Raw genomic sequence first — 17,561 nt, forward strand, 5'->3', positions numbered from 1 at the left:
TTCAACCTCAGTGTTTCCCAGCTAAAAAAGGAAATTGTCATTCCCTCTGCCATCACCACCAGGTGGCGCTATACGGTACATGTTTACATTGAGAATTTATGCCCACCTCCCACATCCCTGTGTCAGACCGCAACCACATGGCCTATTTTACCCCCCACACAGTTTTTTTTTTATTTTATTTTTTTTTTTGTAACTTAAAAGTTTTGGCCATACGTAAGAGAGATGGAGACTGAGACGGAGTTTATATATACAGACAGTAAGCGTTTTCTGAATCTAATCAATATGAGAAACGGGAATGAATGAGGCTCACTATTATAATAAGTGAAGAAGAAGATGAAGGAGGAAGTCTGAAAGAGATTTTGTTTTAATGCAAGTTAACCGCATAGCGTACCGTTGCATGCGTGTATGTGCAGCACTGTGTGTGTGCTTGCGTGCGTGCGTGTTGCACTGCCGATTGTGTAGGGGTGCTGTTATTGCATGATTGGTGGTATCCCTTATAGAACAATTGTTTTGGCACAGATACAGGCAGGCACGCTGAGACCGAGCTCCTTTTATATTATACATGTAGATGCTGCACTATATTTGCTCCAATGCTTAGCAAAGGCATGGATGGGGTTTGATGACAACTTGCATGATCCCGGCATAATTTGAAATCTGCTGAATTGTATTTATTTTGTACACAAAATGATGCATATTCATTAATTGAATACATAAAGCAATCGTTTTGTCATGTTATTTTATTGCCACATTGGCAGTCTTGTATTTTAATTTGTTAATGCAGAATTAACCCTGTTCGTGGCTTGATAGTTAAAGTGGTTGGTTTCTGTTAAGGTCATGAGTCCAAGCTCCTTTCGTGCCATAGGTAACACCAGGTGGGTTGAATCAGCCTGTCATCCTTCTGAGTTGGCAAAATGAGTTCCAGCTTACTGGTATCAAATGAGCAATTTGAATATCCTGCGTCGAAGTGGCGACCTGTCCAGGATTGTTCCCCAAAGTCAGAAACTGCCTCGACAGCCCTAACCTCCTGAAGACTCGCAAGGAATGGTTATTATTATTAAATGCAGATTAATGTTTACAAGCTTTTATTGAGTCAAAGTACAAATATTGGAATATGAAAGTTTTGTGAAGCTTTTCTTTAGCTCTACTGTTACCACATTTTTAATACTGTTACATTATTTATACTATCATTTTGCAGGAGTATTGATATACTTTTTTATTGTTTTACTATTTTGGTTATAAAGGAAAACTTCCTTCCACTCCAAGTATGAATATTTATAATGTTTTATATATACTGTATATATTTTGTTTGCTGTGATGGAACAAGGAAGGTGAGCAGAGCTTTGTAATAATCTTGTTGCAGTTTGCAGGTCTGAAAGAGGTGGTGCAATTTTGCATCCATTTACGATATTTACCATCGAATGACATTTCAATTCGCAGGTGCATGGTGTGCGTACTCGGTGAAGTGCCAGATGATTGTAGTGTAACGTGGTTTTTTTTGAATAGCATTAAGGACTTGTCCTTCACAGGTTGTCTGGTTGGCTTGTAAGACTTTCTACTATGGACCCATTGACCGTTGCAAGTCTCAGGGTAAGAAGTACGCATTGGAGAAGATGCCAGCGGTTGGGCGAAGGTTTCGTAGAATTGGATTGCCACCGAAGGTAGGCAGACCTTGGGTTTGTGGATCTTTTGTGTGTGTGTGTGTGTGTGTGTGTGTGTGTGTGTGTGTGTGTGTGTGTGTGTGTGTGTGTGTGTGTGTGTGTGTGTGTGTGTGTGTGTGTGTGTGTATATTTGTGTGTGTGTGTATATATGTATATGTGTGTGTATATATATATATATATATATATATATATATATATATATATATATATATATATATATATATATATATATATATATATATATATATATATATATATATATATATATATATATATATATATATATATATATATATATATATATATATATATTGGGTAGTCGATCTCGTTGAAAAAAAAATTCAAAAAAAATTTTTTTTGAAATTTGTTCTACCCTTATCAGTATTTCCGTCGATATGTTTGTCTGTCTGTCCCTCTGTTCGGTCCAGTGCTCCGTTAATACAATGGCGATATCGATGAAACTTGGTTGGTAGGTTCATACCATGACCTCGTTGTGTGCAAATGAGAACCGTTGCTATGGACACCACCGTTGCCTAGCAACAGGACATTGAAATTTTTGAAAAATCATAAAAAATTAATTTTTACGAAAATCAAAAATCGGGCCACGAGCGACTGTGGGGCAGTATATTCAGCCATATTGTCAAAAATTTCCAGCTGGATCCTTTGAAAACTGTCGGAGAAGATAGATTTTGAATGAACCCTGGTCGAAAACAATAAAAAAACGAAGTTCGTTATATCTCAGCGACTATGAGTCAGATATTTATGAAACTGGTATGGTAGGTTCATGGTATGTCCTAGTTATGTGTGAGAAAGAACCGTTGCTATGGGCCCCTCCGTTGCCTAGCAACGGCCGAAAAACCTCTAAATGTGGGGGTATTTTAACGAAAAAACAATCTGCAGCATTAACCCTTGAAGCTAGAATCATGAATTTTCTTGTGCTTAATCCTCAGGTCATTCCCCATTGAACGGGCCCATCGCGTCAGGTTCTATTGGGTAATCGACTACCCATGTCCGCCTACCGGCGTGTGTGTGTGTGTGTGTGTGTGTGTGTGTGTGTGTGTGTGTGTGTGTGTGTGTGTGTGTGTGTGTGTGTGTGTGTGTGTGTGTGTGTGTGTGTGTGTGTGTGTGTGTGTGTGTGTGTGTGTGTATATATATATATATATATATATATATATTGTGTATACACACTTTGCAACTCGTTCTCTTTTTTTTTTATCGAAATAGCAGGATAGGATAAGCCTGTTGAGGTTTGTCACAATTGTAAATGTATGTCGACCCTTGCTTTGTATTGAAAGCTTGCTTGTTGATAAATCTGATTGCCCTTGAAACCACCATTAGTAATATTGTGGAACGGTATTGATGTTTGTACCTTTTATTCCCCTTCACCCTTCCCTGCATTTCAAAGCAATCTGTTGATATTTTTCCTGAGGACCAAGGGCCTCTTCATCTGCATTGCATCTTGAAATAATTATGGACTTCCCTTGTACACACGTCTGCACAGATGGGCTCCTTCCAGCTATTTGTTGAAGGGTATAAAGATGCTGATTTCTGGTTACGACGTTTTGAGACCGAACCACTCCCAGAGAATATGCGAAGACAATTTCAGTTAGAGTTCGAAAAACTCGTTGTCTTGGATTACATCATCAGGAATACAGGTGACCAAATGGTTTATTATTCAGGGTTGTATATCAGCTTGAGCAAAGAAGTTTGGTAATGGCAAATGCAGTTGCTCAATGCAGAAAATATTAATATACAGTAAACCCTTAAATATTGTGGGGACTACGTTCCTGGAAAATACCACAAAAGTTAAAACCCATTTTGTATGGTAATTTGGGGGTTAGGTTCCTGGGCTTCCAGAAAATAGAGGAAGGTCAGTGGCAACCAAAAATAAACACATCACAATTGAAATAAACATATATATATATATATATATATATATATATATATATATATATATATATATATATATATATATATATATGAGCTTTTGCGATGGTGTCCCACTGCGTTGACGCAGGTTAAACTTTCAAAGCAGATTAAATGTGGCCCTTCCTTTCAGTAATTTGTCAAAATCTCTGTCTCTCTGTCACTCTCACTCTGTCTCTATCATTGTCACTCTGTCTCTATCACTCTCTCTCGCTCTCTCTCTCACTCATCATCATGGCCTACACAGAGTTTGACGCAGCTTCCTGAGCAAGAGCTACACTGGGTATTTTGCCATTTCCTTCCCAGCAGTAGTTAGGGCAGAAATTTGGAATTTATTTATGGTGCCTGCGATAGCTTGCATTCTCTTTGCAAAGGACACCTTGGGGTCTTAAACGCCCACCAAATACTGCCGGCATATGGGATGCACAGTTTAACATACATCCAAGGGACAGCACACCCATTTATGAATTGCCCTGCCTGTGAAACACTGGAATGACATTTTATAGCTGAGTCGGGATTCAAACCCGAGCGAGACAGCTTCGAGGCGGGTGTGCGTGACTCCAACCCATCCTGCCAGCCCCAAAGTCCCCATATTTCCTCCTTTGTTGCATAATCTCTTCATTCGTTTTCTTTTGTAAGCTGTTGATTTTCTGCAGCTCCAAACACCAGTGAATAAATAAAATAAATGCACACTTTCCTTGACCAAGTTTATCCAAAACCTTCACTGTCTCAGTCAAAGATGTTACTTTCTTCGTCATACATCATTTTCCTCGACTTTTTTTTGGTAAAATATCTTTACAACAATAGCGCTACAATTCAACACCAACAACAATAGCGCTACATCATTCAGAGCAAATCGTTCACTTATCGCGGACGCTTTTGCTGTGACATATTCTGAGCGAGTCAATTGCTCACGTGTAACAAGTGGCATTGGAGATAATGAATAAATGAATTAGAAGTCAAAGTCTCATTCATTGGAGGTGAAATTAAAAGTTTTAGACTGGTTTGATGGAGGTGAGCGCAGCACTGATATTCAAAGAGAGATGGGACTTCGTGATTCTACAGTGCGAACCATTCATGACAATCGTGATAAAATCCGCAAGAGCGCTCAGACAACAATGAATCTCACTGTTACCAAAACTGCAAGATCTCGGCCTGATGCTATTGAGAAAATGGAGAAGCTGCTGACCACGTGGATAGATCATCAGAACAAACAGAACATGCCCTTGTCTGGAATGGTCATTCAAGAGAAGGCGATGAGTTTGTCTGGCGATCTAACCAAAGATACCATTACATTGATCCAGTGCCTTTTGCTGCCAGTCATAGGTGGTTCAAGCGCTTTAAGAGTTGCCATGCGTTTCACAATCACATGTTGACTGTGGAAGTTGCTGCTGCAGATCATGCTGCTGCCAAAATTTTTCCAGCTGTCTTCATATCAGTGGTTGTGGATGGAGGTTACACACCAAACCAGGTGCTTCGCTGAAACTGGACTTTAGTGAAAACGCATGCCCAGCCGCACTTTCATCTCTATCGACTTTGGCCTGAGGCAGTGATTGCAGAGGTTTCACAGAGGCTGAAGTCAGCGAAGCAAGCCAACAGATTGTGGACATAACCCTGCAAGTGGGATTTGAGGAGGTTGACTTAGATGATGTTGAGGATTTGCTTCTCTCACACACGGAGGAGCTGAGCAATGAAGATCTTTTGGCTCTGGAGGAGGAGCGCATCAGATTGGAATCAGAAGCGAGTCCTGAGGAGGTTGTGCCTGTTAAGACCCTCATGATGAAGGTCATGCCTAAAGGTTTCAAATTGGTCAATGAAGCCATGGCCATCTTTGATAAACATGATCCCGACTTCATGAGAAGTTCCAAGATGCAGAGGGACATGGAGAATGTCCTGAAATGTTACAAGTCGGTCGACAAACAGAAAATGAAGGCAGACACTCAAGTCTCCATTAAGAAGTTCTTCAAATATAAAATCCCAAGTATAAAATATAAAATAAAATATAAAATCCCTGAATCAGCCTGCCACAAGCAATATGTACTGTATCCAACCCCAATCATGGTAACACTTATTAAAAATTAATTCATTTTTATGTTATAAATTTTATTTACGCATTGTTTACTGCTTTTTTTGAGGTTTTTATGGAGATCTTCAACCTATAAAGGTTGAAATCGTCTTCATTTGGAACATATCCCCCATTTTTACATGTAAAATATTTCCCCATGACACGTTTTTGGATAATATGGTGTTTCGCCCGAACACATCCCCCGTATTATATGAGAGTCACCTGTATATCCTTTGGACATACCTGATTACTCTTCCATGTGCTTTGAATGGTTACCAAAACCCTTAATTTATAAACACCACGGTTCTAATGTTTCCTAACTTCTCCGAACATTCTTTTCCGAGTTCGGAGATGTTGTATTAGGAGAGGTCAGGGAACATTAGAACTGTTATTACTTCCAAAGATTTCCGAGTTCGGAGACGTTAGGAGAAGTTAGGAAACATTAGAACTATTTATGTCCGTATATTTCCGAGTGTTTCAGTACAATATGAGCCTGTAGTTTTTCCGAGTTCACTGGTTCATAGTGTGATACCAGTAGGCTTATTAGTATTTTGTAGTTCTTTTGTTAAATTGTTAAACATAAATGTTTCCTATGGTAATGGTGTGCTGGCATAATGTGCAAAATTATGCCAATTGTGTATTTTTGGTCTACTGTAATGTTTTGCCCTTTTTTTAGAGCTCACTTTTGGGGGTTCTGGTAGGGCCAATGCAGCAGACAATTTGTCTGGTAATGGACATTTTACACTCTGTGGGATGTATATATGAATTTAAACCTGGTTTTATGTAGTACCTCCAATGTTTGAGCTGGACCAGTTGTATCAAGGGTCTCAAGGGCTTACTTTTGGGGGTTCTGGTAGGGCCAATGCAGCAGACAATTTGTCTGGTAATGGACATTTTACACTCTGTGGGATGTATATATGATTTTAAAACTGGTTTTATCTCGTACCTCCAATGTTTGAGCTCGCCCCTTTTTTGGGGGCCCTTGTTGGGGCTTCTGGGGGGCTTTTTGCAGTAGTAGGCATGTCTGTCACATGTGGTTTTGTTGTAAGGTTGGTCATATGCATCATATGGAAGTGATACCAACTGGTACTTCCAATGTTTGATCTAGCCAATTTTAAGGACCCCTTTGGAGGGTCACCAGGGTCCTTACGCAGAGGGTGGTACCCGGCAGAAATAACTTTCTATAGGTCTTTTGATACTCCATTCATGCCCCTGTGCTCAGATATTAGTACCTCGTTCGTTTGAGTTCAGGGCCCCGGGCTCCCGGTCTATATTAACGTGTGCCCCAATGTTGATTGTATTAAAAAAAATGTTTTAAAATGTGCCCATAATTGCAATTTTGGGGGTATTTGACCTTTTGACTCTGCCCCAGAAGAGCGGGGCTAAAAATGTCACTGCTCTCGCACTTGCCATTTGGTGAATTTCTTTACAACCGTTTTGGAGGAGATAGCGTGACAGACACAATTAAAATAAGCCGGTAGGCGACATGGCTGCTCGCTCTAGAAGGAAAGCTGGCCGACGCGACGAGCCGATATTCATGTACATGCTATCGATCAATTTAGCACAATAAATATGATTATCACAGCCCTCTTAGTTTGCGCCCAGAAACCCGCCTTGTGAAATTTCAGGCATGTTTCCAAAGAGACTCTAACAAATGGCAGCCCTGGTAATTCCATTTATCTATTCGCTAAAGATTTTATTTTTTTTTATATGATGCTGTAAGACATTCTCCTTGGGCACAAAAAAACATGTCCCTCGGAGGTCCAGTTTCGGAAGTATTGATTTTTTTTTTGTACAGTCCACAATAAGTGTACGATGTACGATAAAGTATTTTAGCTGTTGCTAAGCAATGGAGGTGTGCATAGCAACCATTCATTTTTGTGTACATGCTAGCCACATTGTACACATTTCACCCAAGTTTCATCAAAATCATACTCTCTTAGAGATATTCGCAATTAACCGTTTCTGAAATGTTCGACATGTACTCGCCCAAAACCTATCTCCTCCTACAAAATGTTTTTGTTAGGACTGCAAATTGGCATGAAGGGAGCGAGATAGATTGCACACAGAACTCTAAGCTTCGATTTTTTTCGATTTTTTGACCACTTTAAAGGGCCGTTGCTATGCCGTTGCTATGCTGTTGCTAGGGCATGGGGTCCCATATTCGAAAGCACACAATTCCCAGAAATATTGGTCCCACCTACCAAATTTCATTGGAATCGGTTGAGTGGTTTAGCCCCTAGGCTTGACCAAAGTTTCGCGGACAGACAGACAGATGGAAATGTCCAGAATAAGGGTGCTCGAAGAGCAGCCAATATCCCCCTGTTTTTTTTATCCAAAAGCATGGGGATAATAAACCTGTGGGAGAGCTTGGGGAGGGTTAATGCCTGTAAAGATTGTGACTGGATGGGGGATTACCTGAGAGTTTGCAAACTATCCGTCAAAAAATTCAATTTCCAGCACATTTTAAAACTTCTTTTTTTCCAATGAGACTTTGTATATGCAATCAACATTGCCGAACAAATTAAATGACACTTTTTTTTTCTCTGCTGTTGCCGATGAAGTTGCCGAATGCATTATTTTGATTTGACTCCAGGTTCATGCCCCAAGGGGTGGGGACTTGTGGTCACAGGGGTCAAAACGTTTTCTATTTTTTTTTTAAACTCAATTTGATATTGGGGATTTGTGATGGTGCGCCATCGACTTCGCTCTAGTTTTAGTTTTATTTCATTTAATTTTAAATTTGATCATTCATCATTGTTTCTGGAAGATATGAAGGTTAAACTTTTCTGGGTCACACACTGGTATTTATTATTAATCCCTCTTGAGTAGGGTAAGGGAGAGGGTTTCCTTGGTCATGGTTATGATCACTGTGTTGAGGGGTCCGCAAGTCCGTCATGGTTAAAATCCCCCTGCTCTAGCCAATCCTGCCTGCCCTATCAAATAAATAAAAATGGATGCATTTGTGTGGGGAAATAAATCATTGTTTTAAATGGTAATTTTATTTCCAACTATCATCTGAATGTAATGCAAATGCATGTCGATTTTAATCCTACAGACAGAGGAAATGACAACTGGCTCATAAAATATGATCTTCCTGTTTCTGAGAACCGGGTAAGTGATTGGAAATCTGACTGACTTTCTTTTGACGCACTGTTATTTGTTTTTTGGTTTGATGTGGAATAATACCCTGAATAATGGACCTGAATAATACCTGAATTATTAATGGAAATTAATGAATTATTATTAGAATAATTATTAGAATAATTATTATTAGAATAATATTAGAATTAGGAAATTAATTATTATTATTAGAATAATGGACCTGAATAATAAACAACCCTGAATAATAATTCATCAATTGAAACACAATTGATGTGTTTCTTCGAACCTGTTGCAATGCTCACCAAATGCTGATGTTTTCAGAAACTTGCACTATTGTGAACCCCCCTTTTCCGATTATCCATATGATTTTTGTAATCACGAATACCATCAACTGAGACCACTTATATAGGCATGAACAGTCACATTGCTTTGTTTCAGAGCATCATGTAGGACAGGAAGAAGTTAACGGGGTGTCGGTGAGGAATGATTATTGTCTGTCAATATGTGAGCATCTTTATTTGGATCATCCTAGCTGTCCCCAAATCTTCTGTGGAGAATGATGGACAATGCCCACCTTGACTTTTGGTTTGACAGACCATCAAAAATATCAGCGAGTCAAGAGAACCTAAAGGGAGTTGTTAGATCGAACAGACATGACTATTTTATATCAACATACCACCATGATGTGATGAAAGAGTTTGGGAAATTGTTTTGACATTGGGCAAGTACCAGTCCAGTTCACCAAACCAAGGATGCCAAGAAAGAGCAGTTACACATAAACCTTTCGTCAGTATGGTCAATGCACTGCTTCACACAGAGTGCCAATTCAACAAATTGGTATCCTGGGGACTCAAAATGTAGAAACACGTTTTGTTGAGTGATTAATCTGGGTACACATTGTTAAAGGCTGATGGAAGGATCAATGGCCTTGGTTGTGTTCGTCGACCATTTGTGGGCTCAACAACAATGAGCACAAAATCTGAAAGTATGGGAGACTACTGCAAGGTGTTGTGGAAAATCACACCACCAATAGCATGAGGATAAAAAGTAAAGATGCAAGGGGCCCACAAGGTAAATATCACCTTGGTGAAAGGCCAGGTCGGTACTTTGATATGACAAAGTTGAAACAAAAGATCTAGCAGGAAAAGGCCATAAATCGGTGACCTGGATGCTGGCAGTTAACAGAGATCATCGAGAGATGGATTGGATGAAGTTGTGGTCGAGGTTAGAATGCATTGTTTAAGATCCTTTTTCGCAGCGCCGAGTCTTACCTATAAATGGTTTCTCCAGGAGAAACAAAGGTATGAGCAAGCATGCTTTCAATGAACAATGTGTGGGTTGTTCCGAATAGATGTCGACCAATCTATATGCAATCCTTCAAGCCCAAGAGCCCACAAAGATTTATTTGTGTTTTGTTCGCCAAAAGGTCAGAGTTGTTTCTGGAGTGAAAATGTCTAGAATTTGAATATGCTGGTCTGATAAAAATCCACTTGGACAGTTTTCCACAAATCGCGTTTTTATAGGGGTACTCTGTAATTTCCCGTGAACGCATTTCGTTTCGTAAACGTTCTGAAAGAACTTTATAAGTAATTGATTTTGACTCAAACCCAATAGCTACACCCAAAAATGAGATCATGCTAAAGCTTATCGTTGGCCGGATTCTAGGAACTATTCTGTTTCTCAATTTGACTTCAAAAAAGTTGGATTAGCCTGATTTCAATGATTAACCCCAATTTTACTTACCGGCACCTTTTATCATCTTATATTTTTGTTAATTTTTTCCAATCCTGAAGTTTTCAAGAGGATTATTTTCAAAACAAATGTACTCTTTTGAAGAACTATCATTCCCCTTTCCTATGCAAAAACAACCACGCAAAACGGTTTATATTTTGTAGAGTAATGAAAAAAAAAGAGTATACATGGGGTTCGGCCTTAATTATTTTATAACTTGGTTTACACATCCGCCGACGATATATTTGCCGAAATGAAATATAAATATAAAACACATTTTTAGCCTCTTGTATTTATAAATTTTCCGCCGAAGGTGCAAAAGTTTCAAAACCTGAAATGTGTAAACGTCGGCATTTATGTTCTAAATATAATTTTGCGCGCGCACCAAAATGCCGAGTCCCCTTTAACCAAACTGCGCTGTAGAGCTGCACAGTAGTCTTCGGTCATGGCGTCTGAGCAGTGGCCAGCGTGGTTCAGATTGACTGTGGTTTCTGGGGCAAAAGTGATTGTTAAGAAGTATGTCAGCGGTATAAATTTGAGTGACTGTATTGGTGATTTAATCACGCAACATCTTGACGACGAATATTCTGGCCGAACGATTGCATCAATTCAGTGCAGCAGCAGGGATGATTCGCAGGCTACACTCTCTCGTGCCGATTTTTGTTTCCGTCGAAAGTTGTACACCGCTGTTCGTGTTGAAAGATTTTGGAGACGGTACGATCAGATGCCCGCTGAAAAGTAAGAGCTGGTTATGGCTCTGATTGACCGTTTTGAGCATGTTGATTCCTCGTAGACACCTTTTTTAATCATATCCAGCACTATGCACTGGTGTGCACGCAAATATCTATGACTTGGACAGTAATTTTCGCAGCATTGTTTCCATTTGTTTGATGATCCAACAGGTTTCTATAAGAAAAACATGCCAGACTATATTGTAAAAACAAGTTTTAATCCTTCTTTATTGTTTTTCACATCAGATGATGCAGTGAACATGGGCATCCTGCATTTGAATGGTCTTCCATCTTCAATGTTTTCTTAGATCCTCCTGGTCCGGGATTGATATTTATTTCCCCCCCACCTACCCTTGTCTTTTCCATGGAACATCCGAAAAAAATTATAAAAATATATAATTTCTAATGATTGAAATTTTATTTATATTTCGACCTACCAACCCTACATTTCAGCTGAAGAACTGTGTAAACAAAGTTATAAAATAACTAAGGCCTTACTTGGAAAATGTCGCAATTTCCGATGATTCTTGGAATATACATGTAAATGTAAAATAAGTCGAGGCTACGTTTTGATTACAATATAGTGATTTATTGACATTATCATAATATGACAAAATGTTAATGTATAACAACATAATCATGATAATCAGATATATCTGTCGAGTAAATGAAATGGTTGTCATCCATATGTATTAATAGCAATGTGTTGAGAAGTTTGGAAAATGAGCATGCAAATCTGACTTTTGTTCAATATGTTCCTATAGATCTGGATAAGTGTCTTGGTAATCTTCGGTTTTATAATGAATCCATGAATGTATCTGAACCGTCATCACACAATGAGCTTTCCATTTTGCTCATCTCCAATCATCGTCGTCCACGTCCGATTCATCTGAGCCAGACAAAAGTTCTCTGTGCGACATTTCCACATCCTCGTCGTCCTCTGATTCGATGATGGATTCCTTTTCACTGAGGATCTGGCTGATATGGCGTGGCATCTGATCACCATCAAACCAATCGATTGCATAGCTTCCATCAACCAAGATCGATCCATGTTGGCATGGCTGGCCACATAAGCGAGATGGATATTGACGTGCAGCTTTCTTCCACAGGGAGGCAACATAATTTGCTCTCTTGATTTTCTTGATCAGAACGGATCGACAAGGCGGCATGCTGCTTGGGTTTACACCCTTGATCTTCTCCAGTGGATCCCCCAGCTGTCTTGGCGCATATGTGTGTTGAAACAACATAGCGGGCAGTGTCAATGCTGAGCAAGTTGTGTTTCCCATACAGCGAGCATACAAAATGCTCAATTGTCGAAACTATTTCATCAGGCACATTGTGGTGCTCCCCTAGCATGGCAAATGCTGAGATGAACTGTTCGTGTTTCATCATGATGTCAAGGGGTTTCTGTTTTCCTTTGTTCATGAAGGATGCTGTGAAGTCGGTACCAGTAAATGCATGAAGTCCAGGAAGAGCTTGCAGGACAGTAGACTCCAATTCATCTACCAGATTGGGAATACTGATGTATCGCCTGGTGTTGTAACTGCTGAATCCAACATCCATCCATACGTTTGGGCAGTCGTGTGCGGCATCTGTGTAGCACAACAGAACCACGAGGATGTCTGTGTCGTTGCTTCTGACCCTCATAATTGTGGCTGGTGATACTTGCATGATATGATCAAGATGAAACGCAAGTCGAGTGTCAGTTTCTTCATGTTGGCAGTTCAATGCCTCTGTGTCTTCTCTGAATACACTCCCTCCGTTTTCTCTGAACGTGTAGCAGACACCACCCAGACCCATGACCACAATGTGATCCTTCAGGATGCTAGCATATCTGTTGTTCTTCTATTCGTTTGTAAGGAAGCGAAGGAATCTTGCTTTGAAGGAACATGACTGAAGAGCTGTTCGCCAATTCTGAGGCCGCTTATGTTCAGGACCTGTCACAGCAAACGTCATTTCTTCTGACCCTCGTCTGTTTCGCTCAGCCTCTTTGATACGTACTCGGAGTGATGTACGTATCACAAACAAGATCAGTGCATGGTGACATCTCTCACAACCGTCGGAGGATTACTTCAGCTACCCCACCAAATGTAGGAGGGAGATTCAGCAATGTGTGTAGCAGGAACATCGCATCGACTAATGTGACATCAATATCTCCTGGTTTCTCACTTTCAACCATTCCCTCCAGCTTGTGCAGAAGCTTTGACTTGTCAGTTTTGTTGATGCTACCATCCACGTGCGTCAGGGCAAGTGGAATTGGGGTCAGTGGATATTGAAAGTGGAGAGCCAGTGGAGTCAATAACTATCCTTTCCAACGTACTGATGTAGAGTAGCCTTCCAAACAGGTCTCTGGTCCCTTGTAGTTTGACTACCTTCTGGTCCTTGGTGGTGATGTTTTTCTTCACAGCAGCACTTGCAAAGTTCTTGATCTTCCTTCTGCTCATTGGTTTCTTGGAGCGAGCTTGATCGTTGAAGCTCTCTGCTGTGAAATTATCACACAACTCCTGGCCTTTCACTTGAAACCCCAAGAGATCCCCCTTGATATAATTTGGTACACTGGCACCAGTCGTGATGCAGTGGAGGGTTTCATTCGTGTTCTGATCAAACGGGTTCATGGTGTTCTTGATTCCGTCAAGCAGCTTCGAGAGATCATTATTGTCCCGGGTGACTCGATACGGTTTCAACGATTTGGAGACGTCTTCCTTCAATTTCAAGCCAGCTTTGTCGAGGAGGCTTCCCACAATACAACTTCTGGCAGCTCTAGTGACCATCCACCACTGTCTCACACTGTCGGACTGACTGAACGAAGTGATTCCTGTCAGCCTTGATGCAGCATCAACATTCACTGTCTGCTCGAAGGTGATGTCGACTTGAGTTCGCGAGAATGATTTGTTGGTTCTTCTCGCAGATAAAGCTCCATTTTTCTAAGGCTTCTCGAACACCAGGATGTGTGTTGTTCATTCAGGTCCAGGTTCATCAGATTGTGATAATAACGAACCAGCCATCGAGCGTAGTTGGCACGATTCCCAGCAAAGAAGATGGGACACATTTGGCCCAAGGAGAAAATGAAGAGCTGCAGGTCATTTGTTCTATTCGCTCAACTGAATCACAAGAAGATATGGACTAGTTCGATGTACAACATCCAAAACTTAGCCGTGTTCCCATGATGACCGCTGAGGGTCAGTGCTGTGTACTTCTTCATGACTATGGTGTAGTCGTTGCTTACTTCTACTCATGGAATGCATCAGGGGTCAGATCTCGTCTGGAAGATACCACTGCAGTCAGAAAGGTTTCAGGCAATGGACCAGTGTCTTCAAGAAACTTCTGGAAGTGGAGACCTTGGAAAGCTGTCGCTCGGAGAGGATGAAGCCACTTACATCTGCAATTATAAATATACAAAATGTGTTGTTCGTATAATATCATCAAAATGAAGAAGACATGACATGATGCATGTTTATTTGATGATATATTGGAATAGCATCCATTCTGCTCACCGATTGAAGTGTTTTCCTCGTAGAAATCCATTTGCCGCGACCCCAGAGCAAGAATGCCTGTTTCTGTGAGTGTCTGTGGGCCACTGGAGCAATCGAGGAAGTGTCCCAGAGCACCAAAATACGCAAGTTCAATGTGAAAGGATCCAAAGCAGATGAACATGTTGTTATACGTAGGATCCTCGGCAGCTTGGATTTGTAGAGCTGGTTTAGCTATAGCTAAGTCATAGTGGACCACGACAGTCCTCTCTACATTCCTGAGCAACCTGCTGAGATAGTTGTAGCGTTTCTGCCGCTACGTCTCGCTGAGTCGGAGGGAGATTCAAGTTCTCCATGTAGGCAATTCTCTGTCTGGGGAGTGGATCTTCGGTGACAAGCGAGTTCCAACCTGTCCAGAATGGTGTTTTGTCGAGTGCGACGCTCATCATCCAGAATATATCTCTTCCATGTCAGTGAGATGCGGTGGTCTTGGTATGCTTTTGACTGCATACTGAAAGACTGTCATCTTAGGTTTCTTGCGATATGGTTCCAAAGTGTGTTCCTTTCGGTGGAATACTCGTTTCGAACTGTAACTCTGTGTTCCAGCAGTGTCCACTGAAGTTAGCTGTCGCTGGGAGGGAGGTTCTTCGGATGACTTGTCCAGTGTCATGTTCGGCTCGTTCTGATCGCAGATACCTTCAGTATCGTGCAAGGTTCCGCTGCCTGGCAGTGTTTCCGTAAGCTCATCGTAATTGTCCCATGCTAAACTGGTACAAAGTCAGACCATTTTGGTGATTCCATCGGGTGTGGTACATTTATGACCAGAGATGTCAGTGGCTAATTCGGTCTCGAGGGCCTCGGCTGTGTGATAGCCCACACTGTGTCCAAATCGGTTCAAAATCCCAACAACTTTCTGGCTTCCTGTCATACTTTTTAAAGCGAATCCCATGCAGAGGTGTTTCCCTGGTTTTATTCTGGCCCTAGTTGTGACTTACAACACGTCATCGGACACAGATTTCACCAGACTCTCAATGCGTTCGTCCCAAGGTGACTTGTTTGATCCTGTGTACAGTACCTTGAAGGACTCAAGGACAGCATCAGGAGGGTCTGCCTGTCCTTCCAATGCTTCCATTGTGATTGGCCTTGGTAAGTCATCCTGTGCGCTTTGAACCTTCAATATCAGGGACCGAAGGGAGAATGCAGATTTTTGTACTGCATGATCATCAAAATTGGCACGCCTGATTGCGGCATCTTGACTGAGGTTGGCATTATGTATGATTGTCCCCATCTTGCGACTTACACAATGACTGGTCAGTTCATTTGGATATGTTTTCAGGATCTTGTCGGCCAAGCTTCTCGCAGGATATGTCGTCTCATCGTCTCCAAGCAAGGTGAGGTAGCGCACGTGCAATGATGACAGATATTCTGTCCCTTGATTTGACACCAAGGTTAAATCGATATGCTTCTGGAGTTTCTGGAATGCTGCTTTGTGAGCGGCCAACTTTGAAGACATCATGTCATCTTTCTGTACTGCGGTTTGGCAATGATGCACGTAATTTCTCCTGCAGGAGTGGTGATATCGTACTTCCTTTGCCTTCATGTCGAGACCTCGCTTTGCAAGCATCACGTTATCTTGCGCAAGTTCAGCTGCACTTTTTTATGCTTTCCTCACCCATGTCAGTCATACAGGTCCCCAACACTTCCCGCTTGCCTTTCCCAAGTGACTTGGTGATGGAATTGCAGAACAAGCACTTTTTCTAAAAGATGCCTGTAGAACTTGCCTCTGTGTGTTCAACTTCAGAACGCAGTACGTGTGATCGTGATGGGCCAGCTGAATCTTGTTCCACATTTGCAATGGACAGTGCAATGAAATCTTTGTAGCACTGTTTGTGATAACCAGTTGTCTGGTCATATTCAGCAGGAAGGCTTATTCTGAAATACTTTGAGTCTTTTACTGTGGAATGTCTCTTTTCATGAACAGAATTCACTTTCCACCATGTATTGTCGTCGAAAGGTTTGACTTCTTCGGTAGTTTTACCGTGAATATGGAGAATTCATGTACGTTTTGATGTCATTTTGTTTGCTGTTGGTGAACCTGAAAGAAAAAAAAATGCTATTCGACCACCACCAACTACATTCATTAAACAGGGAATACGCGTGCTATACATAAACATCGTAGTCTGGTCAACAGAAGATAGAATATTATACATGCATCTGCTATAGTTAGAGTGACACATTTGTGCAACAACAAAATGAAACTGACGTCCGACCATCTATTTCACTGAAAATAGAGTATACCAAATAATCAATTATCTGGGTATACGACTCAGACAAGAACTTTTCCACTTGCAACGAACATTGAGGTAGTATATACACTATATCAATATAAAACATAATATTTTGCAATGAGTCACTTTGTTTGAGAATTGTGTAAATCTTGAAAACTGCGATATTTTCCAAGTAACCCCATGTATACTCTTTTAGTCATTACTCTGCAAAATATAAACCGTTTTGCGTGATTGTTTTTGCATAGGAAAGGGGAATGATAGTTCTTCAAAATAGTAAATTTGTTTTGTAAAGAATCCTCTTGAAAACTTCAGGATTGGAAAAAATACACAAAAAATATGAGATGATAAAACGTGTCGGTAAGTAAAATTGGGGTTAATCATTGAAATCGGGCTAATCCAACTTTTTTGAAGTCAAATTGAGAAAAAGAATAGTTCATAGAATCTGGCCAACGATAAGCTTTAGCATGATATCTCATTTTTGGGTGTAGCTATTGGGTTTGAGTCGAAATCAATTACTTATAAAGTTCTTTCGGAACGTTTACGAAACGAAATGCGTTAACGGGAAATTACAGGGTACCCCTATAAAA

General features: G+C 40.7%; 1 protein-coding gene across 1 annotated transcript in view; it reads left to right on the forward strand.

Moving 5' to 3' along the window:
* The window catches only part of LOC147015728 (phosphatidylinositol 4-kinase type 2-alpha-like), a 32,225-nt gene that overhangs the window by 5,378 nt on the left and 9,286 nt on the right, over nucleotides 1-17,561 (forward strand). The window contains exons 3-5 of the mRNA XM_085848209.1: nucleotides 1,527-1,658; nucleotides 3,160-3,313; nucleotides 8,708-8,763. Coding sequence (XP_085704335.1) covers nucleotides 1,527-1,658; nucleotides 3,160-3,313; nucleotides 8,708-8,763 — 342 coding nt within the window. The remainder of the gene's footprint in view (nucleotides 1-1,526; nucleotides 1,659-3,159; nucleotides 3,314-8,707; nucleotides 8,764-17,561) is intronic.

This window comes from Eptatretus burgeri, chromosome 12 (genome assembly GCF_056783735.1).
Source record: "Eptatretus burgeri isolate ZD-2024b chromosome 12, Ebu_testis_v1, whole genome shotgun sequence".
Taxonomy (NCBI): domain Eukaryota; kingdom Metazoa; phylum Chordata; class Myxini; order Myxiniformes; family Myxinidae; genus Eptatretus; species Eptatretus burgeri.